Genomic DNA, 16,294 nt, shown 5'->3' with positions numbered 1-16,294 from the left:
GACAGGTGGAGGTGTTCAGGACAGTCAGGACATGGTCTCAGGGGCAGGTGGAGGTGTTCAGGACAGTCAGGACATGGTCTCAGGGACAGGTGGAGGTGGTTAGGACAGTCAGGACATGGTCTCAGGGACAGGTGGAGGTGGTTAGGACAGTCAGGACATGGTCTCAGGGGCAGGTGGAGGTGTTCAGGACAGGTGGAGGTGTTCAGGACAGTCAGGACATGGTCTCAGGGACAGGTGGAGGTGTTCAGGACATGGTCTCAGGGGCAGGTGGAGGTGTTCAGGACAGGTGGAGGTGGTCAGGACAGTCAGGACATGGTCTCAGGGGCAGGTGGAGGTGTTCAGGACAGGTGGAGGTGTTCAGGACAGTCAGGACATGGTCTCAGGGACAGGTGGAGGTGGTCAGGACAGGTGGAGGTGTTCAGGACAGGTGGAGGTGTTCAGGACAGTCAGGACATGGTCTCAGGGGCAGGTGGAGGTGTTCAGGACAGGTGGAGGTGTTCAGGACAGTCAGGACATGGTCTCAGGGACAGGTGGAGGTGTTCAGGACAGTCAGGACATGGTCTCAGGGACAGGTGGAGGTGTTCAGGACAGGTGGAGGTGTTCAGGACAGTCGGGACATGGTCTCAGGGACAGGTGGAGGTGTTCAGGACAGTCGGGACATGGTCTCAGGGACAGGTGGAGGTGTTCAGGACAGTCAGGACATGGTCTCAGGGACAGGTGGAGGTGTTCAGGACAGGTGGAGGACACGTGCCCTCTGACCTGCACACCGGAGAACCTGCATATGAGTGTATGAGGTGTGGTTGGTGCCTCCTCTCTGTGAGCTCTGTGATTGGCCGCTCTCGTCGTCTTCTCCTCTGGTTGTTCGTGCGGCGTCCCCGCTGTGAGTCCTCCGGCGGCGAGCGCTCGCCTGCTCTTCATCACCAACCCACGCTGTGACAGTTAGCCTGCATCGTGGCGCTCCAGCTGTCCCCAGATCAGCTATAATTAGATCTCTGTGTCCCAGATGTGCTGCAGATCCCTCTCCTGCTGTCTGAGGGCGCACGCTACCTCTCCAGCCCCACGCCGCTCTGCACGCTGTTCACGGTTTACCAAAGAGCGTCTGAGTTCCTTTATTTTCCGTCCATCTAGTGTTTCCCCTCCGCTCGTCTGCTCAGGCTGTAATTTCCTCTCTCAGGAGCTTAATGAGAACAGCGTTCTTGTTGCAGCCGGACGACAGACTGACCCTGGATCAGATCCACGGGGGTCAGTTTGTACGTCAGATTAGTTTTGTCCCTGCTGGGCTCCCTGACAGGCACGTGTATGAGGGGGATTTACCACCAGCATGCAGCGCCTGTAGCAGGAAACATGTGCACTACATACACAGTCTGAGAGCATCAGGTGGAGTGCAGGCGCACCTGTAACCTGGCGGCCTGTAACCTGGCAGCCTGGCGGCGTGCGGCTCCACCCGGCTCAGCAGACAGTCCGACACAAAGGCTTCTTTCAGCTGCACATTGTCTCTGTTGTGTTGCTGTTTCCTGTCGTCAGGTGAGTCAGAGTTCAACGCGCGGCGGCCTTTTAACATTCCCTGCATTCCTGCCCGATGACATCACCGCATCCCGTTCAGGACGGGCCGCTATGATCGGGGTCAAAGGTCAGAGTCTGGTAGCTCCTTCCTTCTGGTCAGACAGTCGCTCACTTTAAATCCTGTCTTTGCAGAACAACACCTGTTATTAATGTTATACAACAGCAACACAGCGAGGAATGCAGCTAACGCTAGCTAGGTCTGCTAACATGACGCTAACATGAAGCTAACACAGTGTTTCTCCAAGGATGGAGTTGTAGCAGCGGAGGTGAAGCTAACATGACGCTAACATGACGCTAACATGACGCTAACATGACGCTAACATGACGCTAACATGAAGCTAACATGAAGCTAACACAGTGTTTCTCCAAGGATGGAGTTGTAGCAGCGGAGGTGAAGCTAACATGACGCTAACATGACGCTAACATGACGCTAACATGAAGCTAACATGAAGCTAACACAGTGTTTCTCCAAGGATGGAGTTGTAGCAGCGGAGGTGAAGCTAACATGACGCTAACATGACGCTAACATGAAGCTAACATGAAGCTAACACAGTGTTTCTCCAAGGATGGAGTTGTAGCAGCGGAGGTGAAACTAACATGAAGCTAACATGAAGCTAACACAGTGTTTCTCCAAGGATGGAGTTGTAGCAGCGGAGGTGAAGCTAACATGAAGCTAACAAGAAGCTAACACAGTGTTTCTCCAAGGATGGAGTTGTAGCAGCGGAGGTGAAGCTATTTTTTTTTTTTTTTGTGCACATAGTTTGTAGTATGTCTGAATATAAAACCCCAACACAACCCGTCTCAGCAGCACGTCTCTTGTGTCCATGAGCATGTGATGCACATTAGAAGAACTTCAAATGTTTAATGTGAGCTGTGGTGTTAGTCACGGTCAGGGGGGTTTGGGGCTCCTCCCCCAAGAAAATTTAACATTTTCCAATGAAAAACATCTAATTTCACATTATTTTCACCATCACTCTGAACAAATAGTTGGAAAAGCTGGAGCAGATAATAAATAACAGCCAAAGATCAGCCTGCAGGAGGAACTTCAACCTTTAGAGAAAGTAATCTGGTTGGTTCTGATGCTCCACAGTGAGTTTACAGTGATGGCTCAGCATGTTTTGGGCATCAACCCCTAAAACCCTGATAATATGACCTCAGAATCATCACAGACACGACTGTTTGTCTTCATTTTACAGCTTCTGACATTTATCTGTATTGTTAATATTAAAATAGGCAACATGAGAAACCTCCTCCCTTCTGAGCTGCATTTTATTTGCACATTAAAATCCAAACAGAAACGTCTCCTCATCGGCTTAAAGGACTAGTCTGCATCACTAATTAGCTTCACTGACCTCAGCTCAGTCACCTCCGTCCTTTCTTTCCCAAAACCACTTTTTCAGACTGAAACCTGAAAACTAATTTAATCTGAAGGGGGGGGGGGGGGGGGGGGGGGGGGGGTGTTGGCTAACTTAGCACAAAGTGGCTTCACTTTTCCAGCAGTTGGGGAAACAACAAGACTTTTCTCTGTAACCGACACATTTACTGGCAGAATATTTTCCTGCGCTGGAAGCTGAAAGCTGCTGGCTCTCTGTAGCTTCCTCACTGTGAGGTGGTAGTTTGCATCTTAGGTATGTTGCTCTAAAAAGCACCAGGTCACTTTCTGCCGCTCGGACAATCAAACACTCGCTACGCACCTGCCGATTCAGAGTTACGCTGCTCTTAAACGCCACGTACATGTCCTGGAGGATGAGGAGAGGAAGCGAGCCGAGCGATGAGTGCTGAGTGAAACTTCGGCAGTTCGGTTTGGTTTGCAAAACGTCATGGTTTGGGTTAAAGTAATTACGTTACTTGTGTAACCTACACAACTTAAATAAAAACACGGTGTCCCGGGTTAAAGTCCAGTTTCTGGCCCCCTCTCCTGTTAAACACCCCACAGCTACCTTTAGCAGTGAAATACGACGCCACGTAGCTTCCCCCAGTGCGCTGAACTATGACGCTAAGAGGATCCCCAGTGCGTTACAAGCTGATGCTAACGGGTCTTGACCCCGGTGCGTCCGTATGTGACTTTGTTTGTTTGGTTTTATTTCAGCGCGCACAGAACGGACAGCTAGCGGACCGTGAGGAGACATTCACAGAGTCTGACAGAAAGACGTGATTCGGATTTGAATCCACCTTTAAAGTTCCCGAGCGGCTGCTTCAAACAGCACTTGACAACTTTGGCTTCTTTTGTTCGCTGCTCTTTATACTTTTTAAGACCTCGTTAGGTAAAACATCTGAGGGTTGTAAATGTGTTCCTGTCAAGCTCCAACGTCACAAAGTTAAACACACGTTATCTCTCAGGAGCCCGTAAAGGCAGAAGCTCTCCCTCCCTGCAGTCTCATGAACCTGCAGCTTCCCATCCGGCCGGCGAGCAAACAGGACTCAGAGGAATGTGAAGTGATGCGAGAGGAGGCGGCGGCAGAACGAGCCTCGGCAAACAGAACTGGTTTCTTTATGTGGAGAGAAATTCTTTGAATATTTGTTGTGAAAGCAGATCTGTGTCTGAAGAGGAGGGGGAGGAGGAGGACCGTCATCGGCGCTGATTGTTGTTGACTGAAACGAGATCTGCATCATCGTCCTGCTGCTGTGCGGAACAGCCAGAAACCAGTTTACGAAGCGCTTTATAGATACAGACAAACACATGAAGTCACCTGGAGGGGCAGATACGTGTAGCTCAGCAGGGGAAACATAGATATACTGTATTATTTAAAGATATTTGTCGTGGTGTTTCTGTGGTTTGAGGAAGGGGAATAGGTCTGGGATGTTTGGAGCGTTGATGGTGCACGTTTAGCACTTTATTCACATGTTTTTAAACAACATGCTGCAACACAGCTGCACTGAAAAGTATCCAGAGAAGCCTGAAGCTGAAAACTTGTTAAAAGTATTTTAACAGCTGTTCAGTTACTTTAAAGAGGCAGTAATCTGCAGATTTTCATAATCTTGTTCAGAGGTTGTACCAGAACAAGTTTACATGGTTATATTTTTGTCATCCTGCACATTGCTGCAGCTCCTCCTTTTCGCCGCCGTTTCCTGTGTTGTCCGGTGAGTTCAGAGCGTATCGGCCTTAAAAAACATTCCCAGCATTCCTCCTGCTGCTGCCTGATGACATCACAGCCTCCCTGTGAGGCGGCAGAGAGGATCCGTTTATTTAATCTGACTCAGACTTGCCAGGGAATTTTGGAACTGCCTGAAAAAAAGCCTTTTCACTTTTTGGTTGTTTTGACAGGTAGAGTCACTGGTGCAGGTGTGGGTGAAGCATTTCATCTGTCGTAGCAGTTCTTAGTGGCTTTGTACTGTCGTTGTCGGGGTAGCGGCGTTTGAACCGGATCTCGCTCCTGTGCTGGTATCTCAGCTGGTTCAGGTCTGTTGGAGATAATGAACGGACAAGGTGTCGATAATGTCACATCGTCAAAACAACAATCAAGATACCATCATGTTTGATGCATATCGCACACCGCCAGCTGACGTTTCTCTCAGGAACACGTCACAGAAACGTGACCTTTTTATTTAGAAATGTATTTACTTGTGTGACACTAGACGTTGCTTCATTAAGTAGACAAAGTAGATGTCGGCGTGCAGGTCTGTAGCCGTGACTGGTTGGTTAGGCTGAAACTCTCCCAGGTGTGTCAGTGTTCAGGAAACCTGCGTGCTCCAGCAGAAACAGTTGAGACCAGCGCAATGTGACGTCATGTGGCGGCGCTCCGTGTCGGCCAATCGCGCTCGTGGAAGCGTTTATTCCTGGTAGGCCATTTTGTGAAGAAGATATCGTCTCACCCGTTCCAGCTAAGGCTGATGGGAGAGCGTCACGTTCACGCTGCTGCTCAGTGAGTAACTTTAACAGACCGTCTCCTCGCCGACGTTTGGACAGTAAACTAATCAGCCAGATGTGAGCGCCCAGATGTTCTGCTGCCTCCTCAGTCTGCTGGGATGTGGTTTTCAAAGTCAGAGTAAGTGAGGCTGAAAGTGATTTGTTCAGAACAGAACTGAATTACGAGGAGGGGAACAAGTGAGACAGGCTGGGTGGGTTAGTCCGCCTCGTGTTGCTGGTGGCGGCGATGAGATATCAACCGGATATCAACAACCTCTCAGCTTCGTCTCCGAGCTCTGCGTCTACTCTCAGGCGTCATTTTCATCGGGTCATTTTCAGCAACCTGGCGCGAAAATGACCCGGAAACCTCAAGAGACAGATGAAACAGTCCAGAGACGTCCAGGAATTAGTCTCAGCCGGTTGGTGCAGGGACGATGCAGTGTGGAGCAGCAGGACAGCGTACACTTTAAACCGGAGCTTAAGGACGATATCGATGTTTGAGTTTAAAATTCTGACAATGATACATAAGCACTCTGTGTATTAGTTAAACTCTAACAGCTGGTTGATGGCACACAAAGATATGTTCTTATCTAAGTGTTTATTAATGTGCAGTATTTGCAACACTTGCCCTATGAAGACGTTTTATATTGTTAAATCAGGATCATTCTCTCTGCTGGTCTCCGGTCTGCACTGGATCCTCAGTCTGACTGCGTCCCAGTTTGTTTGAAGGTCACCGCGGTGTCTCTGTCAGGGGAGACTCTGGTGAATCCGCCGAAACGATTGATTGAGCCGAGCCGTGACCGAGCCTCCTCCTAATCAATAACTCGTTAACAGCAGCAGCAGCAGGAAGACGGAGGTAAAGCCCTGAGAGGACTGAAGATCACGGACGACCACCAGATCAACAATAACAGCAGAACCGTGAAGTGTGTGTGTGATATTTAAACACGAGATGATAGATTATGTATTTGTGGTGAAACCTCAGAAACACCTGAGTCATCTGCAAAAACAAGAACTCCTTTAACATTCACACCGATATCCAAAGGTCTGTGGATTAATCACACCTGCCTCGTCTGTGCAGCTCAGAGCTGCCAGTCCAATTAAATAAAACATCATTCAACAGGCTTCAGTCTCTGAAGTCCCACAGCGCACGAACACCTCGTCGGATTTCAGGCAGAGAAATAAAAACGCTGTCTGCTGGTCTGGTCAGTCGTGACCACAGACGCTATAAAATAAGCGGATGTAGCCGACGCGACGGCCCGCGTTTGGCGTCTAGGTTTTTTGGAACCAGGCGTGACCATGTTTGGATGAGAGGGTGGAGCTGGGGAGGGATACACATCTGCTATGCCTGATAGATCGCCATGGTAGCGACTTGTCAATCAGCTTGTAGCCCCGCCCTAAAGCCTAGACTTTTGTCTCTTAGTGAAGCTAAGCCAAACTTTGGAGCGTCTGCTGCGGTCCGCCACGGTCCAGGACCGGAAACAGAAGGACTCTCTTCTTCACGCTTTGTTGATGGAACACATGAGGTGACGTCAGGTCGGCGTAGCAGCTGCTGGCAGATAAGAGACACTCTGATGGCTGCAGTTCAGTCAGGAGCTGGAACATGCGGGAAGTTAGGAACCGAGGAGCAGGATCCGAACGCACGGGTCTTAACAAGTCCACGGTTCTTGGAAATTTGGTTCCAGTTTCACCTTATTAATACCTAACCCTACATTTGAGAGTAAAAAGGTGAAATGTATATTTCATTGGACGCAAAGAAACACAAGAGCCGTCGCTTCTCCAAACTCTTCTGAGGGAACCAGTCCTCGGATGGTCTTCACTCAGCAAAGCTTCCTTTATCTTATCAATGATCTGTGGAGTGGAGATACGTACAGAGAGCTTATTAACCAGACAACAGAGTAGAAAATGTTATCACGATAAAAAGTTTCCATGTCGATAATTATCACGCTAAGTTTCAAATCGTTATTTCTTTCTGGTTTAAAGGCTGATTTTTGCTCCTGGGTGAAAGTTAATTGTGGTTGAAACTGTTCTTTTGGTCAGAACAAACACTTGATGCCAAACAGCAGATCCATAAACAAATCTGAGGCAGAACATTCAGAACTATCCTGATAAAATCTGTCAACAAATATGTAAAATTAAGTAAAAGCTTTTTTCAGTTCTTTTTCCTCAAACAAAATAATAATAAATAAATAATAAAAATAAAATCTTAATTTTAAAAGATTTGTCCTAATTCATGATTCAAGTGAATAAAATCAAACATTATTGAACATTTGTTATATTGTTATTGAAAATAAATATATTGCGATAATTATTGTTTTATACATACAGACTTGTTTCATCCTGGCCTTTTTGCTTGGTGCCTTAAGCAGCTGTAATCAGTAGTTTTATCGTAACAACGGATCAAACATCGCAGGTTATTGTTTCGGTCTTACGCCCTGCTGCGATCTTGGTTTGGTTTACTCTTTTCTTTTCGAGAGCGGCTGGCGAGCACAGCGGAGCGTACAGCAGCTAAAGAGCCAGGAGCTGGTGGAGACCAAACACAGAGCTACCAGAGAGAGAACACACCTTCATCAGGTGACACAAACAGCTGTTGCAGTTTTACCCTCTGCAGCGTTTGTCATTCAAACTTCCAGAGTCGGTGACGAGAAGCCGCTGGCTGAATGTTTCGCTAATAAAAAACACCGAAAGAGAGGAAAGTTTGTTTTAATCAGGGCACCGATTTAAATGTTATAAACTGAAGAATAAGAAGGTCTCTGTCGTGTTTAGTTGCAGCTCCGATGTGATCCACACTCACTCACAGTTAATAGCTGAAACCCCCAGAGTTGTGTCCCACATCAGGCGGCTGAGGGGAAACTTATTTAGTAATTATCCTCTGAGCGCAGATACATGTAGCGCCGGAGGAAGAGAAGAAGAAGAAGAGAGAGAGAGCGAGCGAGAGGCCGCCACAGAGCTGCTGCAGAGAGAGAGAGAGAGAGAGAGAGAGAGAGGAGCATCTGCAGAGAGAGGAGGAAGACCGGAGAGAAAGCAGAACAGTGCAGTTAGAGGGATTGATTGGATAAATGCGGTAAAACCTCGGCGCTCTGAGAGAGAGAGAGAGAGAGAGAGGGGGTTAGATTACTGCTGAGTGTAGAGAGAGGACAGCGATGGGAGAGGAGGGACCGTGAGGAGCAGGAGGAGGGACGCGGTGCTGAGGAGGGAGAGGCAGGTCGGGGAGGACGCCAAGTCGAAGATGTTCACGGGACGGAGACGGACGTTTGCAGCTTAACCTCATTGGCTGACAGGTGGCGGCTGCTTCGGCCAATCCCGTCTGACTCTGTGTGTGTGTGTGTCCTCTCCTCAGATGATGGGGAACAGCTGCGATCGAGGTACCGTCTCGCTCTCTCTCTCTCTCTCTCTCTCTGTGTTTGTGTCCATGTCATGTGACCGACCTGTCATACGCCGGCTTCCTACGGCATGTTGCCTCAACTTTTGTGGCGAAGAAGAACAGCGATGATGTCCGCCGCCGCCGCGTCCGGGAGCATCATCGCTCCTCTTCTGTGTATGTGTGTGTGTGGGGGGGGGGGGGTGCATGAAAGTTTGTCCCCGGCTTGGTTGCAGCGCCGCATGCATGCAGCTGGAACTTGATCCGGCTCTGAGCTGATGAACGCTGACTGCTGCTGCTGCATGCTGCGTTCACTGGGGCTCCGGCGCTGGATGCTTCCTGCTGCCGGAGGCGCCACCTTCCTGTGTTTCCATACCATTTAAACATCATGTGAGCTCCACACGCCGCCGCTCTGATGCCTCACGCTCTCTGTGGATGTTGGCTTGGTCATCCATCTGAACTCTGTTGATTCTGTGTGTCGGGTGAAGCTTCTGGTTCCAGCTGGAGTCCAGAAGCCTGAATCTGATTTTAATGAGTCATTATCTGGGACTGACCCGCTGGAAAACTTCAGCTGATTACCGACAGCCCGTTCAGCATTTACAAACATTTAATTAGTGTTTATTAATGTGCACCAGTGATGACTTGTCCTGCTGTTTTAGTTTACAGACCCATTAAAAAGACATGTTTATGCTCTTTATCCAGGATAACTAGCAGGACTTACCCAGTTTTGAGTTGTTTGTTGCCAGACTACAGTTTAAAGCTGAAATCTAAACACTTATTTATGTGTTTTTTAAAAGTATTCTAGCATTTAACAGTATTTCTGAGTTCATGTCGTGTGTTGGAGGATCAGTCTGCTGTCAGTCTACATATTTCTCATTGTGCTCAAATGTTCAGCCTCAAACCAACCCGTCGGCCCCGTCTCTCAGTTTGTTGTACGTTTGGAAGGGAAACTGACAAAGACTCTCTGCAGCAACAGAATCAGAGAAGAAGAAACGCAAGGCCACACGATGAGTCCGTGTGGGCTGATGAATGTGTAGAGGCCAAATCTGTTCAGTGAGGCTGACGTCTAAAATGCTTCAGAGATGCTTGAAATCTTTTACTTTCTTTATTGCACCAAAGACTATTTCTTCAAAAGTTCTGTAATCAATTCTTTAACAATGGCTCAGATGATTCAGGGTAACAATGAGTCGGGTTTGTTGTAGTGACAGAATCTGCAGTTCCTTTAGGAGTACTGAGCTACAGAAATATCTGGCCAGATGTTTCCCTCAGGAGCCGGTGGAGACCAAAGCCGAGCTGGAAGAGCGTGAAAAACACAAAATGGGATGATCGTGACGCTCTGTTCCTGCTGAATGTGGAAGATAAAGTGTGAAAGATGATGTTTATGTAGAGATATAAGTAGGAATGAATTTCTTAATTTCTCCAGAAAAGCAGAACCGATATTGTTGGAGCTTACTGATCTTTAATCATTTCATAATACCGGCTTTCGGATCCCGTTGGTTTTGTTGACAAGAAGAGAAATATAGAAAATCATCTTTCAGAGGTTTTATTTTAAATTGACACTGAACACGAGACGGAGGCGCAGCAGAGCGTCCGTCCTCCTGCTTGCTAAGCTGTTAGCATCAACTGCTCCATAGAGCTCCAGAACAGATCAGTTAATGCAAGTTTAATAAAGTCACGTTCATGTCAAGCTGCAGTGTTTGTTAGTAGCAGTGAATGTTCAGTCCCCGTGACGTTTACGTCCTCACTAGATCTAAATCCTGGCAGATGAAGCTAGAGTTTCCCTCTCGGAGGACCACCTTAGTGTGGGACTGCTGAGGAGGTTCAAGCTCTGGTTCCAGAGACTGGAGGAACACAGCCTCAGACAAGATGGCTGTTGGGTTAGCTGGAGAGGAAGCGAGAGGGTCTAAAATTAGCTGTAAAATCAATGAACCTGGATGTGAGCCAGCTCTGAGGACGTGGCCTTTCACTGGGCTGACCTGAAACCAGGACGCGTCGCTGGGCTTCCACGGGTTAGGGTCAGATTGTCAGGCTCTCCGAGTCTGACTGCTAAATGATGATGAGCAGAGAGAAAATGAAGCGAGCTGGTGGGACTCGGCTGTGAACCTGACCGTCTGTCCTTGACACACTTCTCTGAAACCTGTCAGGCTGGTGAAGTAATGAGTGCAGCAGTTTGACTCTCGTGTTTGTGGGCGATAATGGAGTCAGAGAGGAAAACGCCGGGTTCGGACGTGGCCACACAGACGACTCATGACGGATAAATACAGTGCCGTTTGTGCTCTCTCTGATTTGCCCCGTTTGGATTATAAAGTCGGACTTAAGGTTCGTGTTTAAGTTGCGTCACGGTGCCTAAATGACTAAATGAGTCACAGCAGGATTTGTCCATACGAGGCGCTGCTGCTGGCTGTAGTGGTGGACAGTAACTACAGGATCTCACAGAAGTGAGGACACCCCTAAGAGAAATTAGAGGTAGTATTTTCTGTTCAAGCCATCTCAGAGTTAGATATTGTATTTTTTACTTCAATGCATTTATCTGACAGCTTCAGTTACTTTACAAAGTCAGATTTTTACACATAAAACACATGAAGAGTTTATAAAATATGTTTTGTTATTAATTAAACTCTCCAGCAGTTCAGAAAATTGGCACAAACAAAATAAATGTGACACGGTTCCAGCCTCACAAACGTGAACATTTGCTGCTTTTCCTTTTAATTATTTGAGTCATTCTAATGTGTTGGTAAAGATTCTGAGGTTTGGACAGTTTATTGGACGAGAGAAGCTTTGTGAAGGTTGTGTTTAGGCTCTGGGTAAAACTGTGAACACGTTTCTCACTGAGATCCACCTCAGCGACAGTGTAATCCTGCTGACTTTTAATTCTTCAAGCAAGTGTTCCTGATTATACTTTACTAGCATATTCAATGCAGTACTTTTACTTGTAATACAGTATTTTTTCAGCGTGGTATTTGTACTTTTACTGAAGTAAAGGATCTGAATAGTTTGTCCACCACTGCAGGGCTAGTTGGCCAACATGGCTACTTATTGCAGTTAGCAGCTCGGTCACTAACAGAACAGATCACCTGAGCCAGTTAATTTGTGTTTGTAGCGTCGACTCGTGTCTCATAACTATCTGTAAACTCTGCAGCTTCTGCTCGAGCAGAGTTACGTAATCATTCCCTCTGAAATGCTGCCGTCTCAAACGCTGGTTTGCCTGAGCCTGTTCCTCCTCCTGTGGAGCTACGAGTTTAAACATTTCATGTTAAGGTGGCAATTAGCTGAGTCTAACGTTCAAATGAAGCAGAAAGTATTTATCTCTTTAAAACCAGTAATGTAAATGTTCCAACCCACAAAACAGGAAGTCACAGTCAAACCATCCTCCAACATTTAATGTTTGGCGTCTTTGAAACGTGGAAATGAACCCTGTGAAAACAGGAAGGTTCAGGAGAAGCCGTCCTGGTCTCGTTCATGCGTCCACCTGCTGAAGTTTCAGGAACCAGCTGCCATTAAACAAACACACCGTCTTCCATGTCCTCCTCCACCTCCATGTCTTCCCCTCGTCCTCCGTCCGTCCGCTTCAGTTTGAAAGCTGGGAGGCTGACGATGATGAGGGTGATTAAGCAGAGGAGGAAGAGGCTGCTTTGGGTGATCTAACACTCTCTCTCTCTCTCTCTCTCTCTCTCTCTCTTTGTCTCTCTGCAGAAGTGTCTTCGGAGCGATCTCCAAGGAGGAGGAGCATCTCCGGGCTCGGGAGTTCAGAGAAGAGCGTCGCCGTCGACAATCCAAACTCGTCGCCTTTTAAAGTTCCGGTGAGTGGCGGCCGAGTTTCTGTGAGGTCGGGATTCGGCTCTTTCAGCTGACGGCTGAGGACTTGGGACTCCTTTTTTTTTACTTTTTCTGTCATGGCCCCCTTTAGAAGCTGAAAAACGTTCAAGCCCCCCCGACTCCAGCAGAGCCTTTTTCTTTTGTTTATGAAAACCACATGCATCATCCTGCTCAGCATCCCTGCCCCTCCTGCAGCGCCACCGCTTCATGGTTACACCGGCACGTGCGTGTCCACTAGCCTTGCGTTGACCTGTTCCTGTAGGTCACGTTATGTTTGTGATGTCACGGAGAGACTCTATGATGCGGCGGCACGATCTCAGGCGGCGTTGTACACGGCTGGAATCGATGTTCAGTCCTGTGCAAAGGCTTTAGGCAGGTGTGGGGAAGAAATGCCAGCTGGAAATGACCATCCCAACATTCTGTGAACGGGCCGGATCGTTATCGTCATCATTCGACCGTGATAGTCACCCACCTGACTTCAATTTGATGAATAAAAATGAACAAACTTTTACGATCGCGACCCGCTGCACCTTCCTCACGTTTGAAAATACACCTTCTTCAGCTTCCGTAGTGAAGATGGCGACCGTTGAAATTTCACAACTCATCAGACGCGATGATGAAACGAGCGACAGGAGCACAGAGATTTAACTCTTTAGCACAGCTCCCTGATGCTTATATAACTCCCTGTTATGTTTCTGAATCCACACGAGATCAGCATCTCTAGATAAAAACGCGGTCAGGTGGATTTTAAGATCTGGTCCCGGCAGCTGAAAGAAGTAAACCAGCTCCTCTGATCGCAGCCACACGAGCGTTTGCAGTTTTTAAGCCTCTTGTTAGTAATGTCTTAGTAATGACTTAGATTTGAGCCCAGTTAAAGCAGCACTTCCTGTCATGCAGATGTCTCCGTCTGATTATCAGACTCATAACCTGATGGGAGCTCGTGGAGCCGTAGCCCTACCTGAGTGCCTGCTGCAGGTAATCAGAGGAGCGCTGCATGTTTCATTATGTGAGAAACATCAATAAGTCAGTCTCGTCTGGACTAAATTTAGCCGACAGGCTGATGAAGCTCGTCTCTCCGCCGCTCGTCTCTCAGCTTCGGCCGTCAGGAGTCCAAGCGTGACTGTGTGTGTGGCGGATATTTAACAGCTTTCAGAGGTCGAATAAACAAACTAACCATCTGCTGCCGAATGAGACTGAGCTGGACCGGATTCACGTGTTGGACCGTGAAGCTGGGACAGAAGAAATGAGGAGTGGAAAAGCTGAGCGATCAGCCGAACAGATTCACAATCCAAGAACACGTTGACACAGCTTTTAATAACTGATACTGACCCACAGTAAGGACGCTTCCCGGTCCTTACTGTAGAGTTTATCATCAGAGAGTCCGAATTATTCAGAGGCCTCGAGCTGCCTGCTGATGTTGGAAGCACAGAGGACAAATCCTCTTCCAGATGTGGGGATGAGACCACTAAGGTCTTTAAGGACACCTACAGAGGTCCTCTGGAGACTCCAGAAGGACTCTGTGAACATAGAAAGTCCTTACAGGCATGTCCGGCCATGTCATGTCTTGGCAACGCCTCCGGGCAGCTATTTCAGACTAACAAGACCAGGCTCCTGTCCGAATGAATGTTTAGAGAGCCAGAACTGCCCTCTCTCTGGTCACCGGCACATAAAACCTACATGAACAGAATCAGCAGGAAAATCTAATCAAAATCACTGAAAAAGTTTGAGGACTTTGCCCCAAAATAAGGTTTAAAAAGCGTTTTTCCCCACCGGCTATACTTGCAGTCGAAGTAAAACAGACCCATATGTCAGTGGAACCACACGATTGGCTGAAATCTGTTTCCCGCTTTGGCTGTTTAAAGCAGACAATTGGGTTTCTAGCGGGAGAGACGGGATAACCGCCATCTTTGGCGTTAGGGGCTTTCCCAGTGGCGAGTCTCCTCTATAAAACGTCTCTGCTGGACATCAGAGCTGCTTTGGTAAAAATGTTTTGCATAAAATACTCAAATATTTGTTGGAGGATAAAAAAAAAAGCTGTAAAAGAAAATAAATATTCTGCCTGTGTTTCCGTCCAGCTGTCTGGAGAAGTCAAAGTGCCCTTAAGGTAAATTCAGTTTGACCCTACCACTCACCCGTAGTTCAAGCTGCAAATTGAATGAACAACTCTAGATGGAAGACGCTGTTCTTTTTGTATGGCTGGATGATGGAGAAAAGCCTCCTGATGGGACGGGCCGTTTCAGAAAGTTGCCAAGCGTCTAAAACTAAGGCTGAGTTTAGTTTTCACCCGAGTGCATCCAGCCTACGATATCTCTGCAAGCCAAGCATCCAACAGCGACAGCGTGAGCCCAGGTGAACACTGAACTCATGAGGATAACAATCTGACTGAAATGACAACACAAGTCAAAATAAGTGTTTGTATTATCAGTTCTTGTCTCAGAGATGCATTTCGTAGGCATGTCAGTGCTTCTGCTCTTTAGAAGCTTTCCCAAACCGAATATGGACTGTGCACTGACAGCGTGGAGAAAGCTTTTCTTTTTATAGTCCTAAACTAATGCAGGAACCTTTGTCATCAGCTGTCAATTCAATTCAGCTTTATTGGCATCAATGTCAAACAACAATACTGATAACGCTTAAAATATAATACAAAAGAAGAATTCATTTCATACAGTTCATTACATAAAATAAAAACAAAAGTTAGTCTGCGTTTGTGTTCAAATAATCTAAAACATATTTAAAAGTAAATAAATAAAATAATAAAATAAAACAGTAAGTTAGTCTGCGTTTGTGTTCAAATAAACTAAAACATATTTAAAAGTAAATAAATAAAATAATAAAATAAAACAGTAAGTTAGTCTGCGTTTGTGTTCAAATAAACTAAAACATATTTAAAAGTAAATAAATAAAATAATAAAATAAAACAGTAAGTTAGTCTGCGTTTGTGTTCAAATAAACTAAAACATTTAAAAGTAAATAAATAAAATAATAAAATAAAACAGTAAGTTAGTCTGCGTTTGTGTTCAAATAAACTAAAACATATTTAAAAGTAAATAAATAAAATAATAAAATAAAACAGTAAGTTAGTCTGCGTTTGTGTTCAAATAAACTAAAACATATTTAAAAGTAAATAAGTAAAATAATAAAATAAAACAGTAAGTTAGTCTGCGTTTGTGTTAAAATAAATTAAAACATATTTAAAAGTAAAAAAATAAAATAATAAAATAAAACAGTAAGTTAGTCTGCGTTTGTGTTAAAATAAACTAAAACATATTTAAAAGTAAATAAATAAAATAATAAAATAAAACAGTAAGTTAGTCTGCGTTTGTGTTAAAATAAATTAAAACATATTTAAAAGTAAATAAATAAAATAATAAAATAAAACAGTAAGTTAGTCTGCGTTTGTGTTCAAATAAACTAAAACATATTTAAAAGTAAATAAGTAAAATAATAAAATAAAACAGTAAGTTAGTCTGCGTTTGTGTTCAAATAAACTAAAACATATTTAAAAGTAAATAAGTAAAATAATAAAATAAAACAGTAAGTTAGTCTGCGTTTGTGTTCAAATAAACTAAAACATATTTAAAAGTAAATAAATAAAATAATAAAATAAAACAGTAAGTTAGTCTGCGTTTGTGTTCAAATAAACTAAAACATATTTAAAAGTAAATAAATAAAATAATAAAATAAAACAGTAAGTTAGTCTGCGTTTGTGT

The 16,294-nt window shown here is 45.6% G+C and overlaps 1 protein-coding gene across 1 annotated transcript in view; it reads left to right on the top strand.

Moving 5' to 3' along the window:
• rasal2 (RAS protein activator like 2) overlaps window positions 1-16,294 on the top strand; it is an 80,337-nt gene that overhangs the window by 45,383 nt on the left and 18,660 nt on the right. The window contains exons 4-5 of the mRNA XM_046052081.1: window positions 12,462-12,568; window positions 13,503-13,559. Coding sequence (XP_045908037.1) covers window positions 12,462-12,568; window positions 13,503-13,559 — 164 coding nt within the window. The remainder of the gene's footprint in view (window positions 1-12,461; window positions 12,569-13,502; window positions 13,560-16,294) is intronic.

Source organism: Micropterus dolomieu, linkage group LG06 (genome assembly GCF_021292245.1).
Source record: "Micropterus dolomieu isolate WLL.071019.BEF.003 ecotype Adirondacks linkage group LG06, ASM2129224v1, whole genome shotgun sequence".
Classification (NCBI taxonomy): domain Eukaryota; kingdom Metazoa; phylum Chordata; class Actinopteri; order Centrarchiformes; family Centrarchidae; genus Micropterus; species Micropterus dolomieu.
The sequence above is the reverse complement of the archived record's forward strand: the minus strand, read 5'-3'. Positions and strand labels throughout refer to the sequence as shown.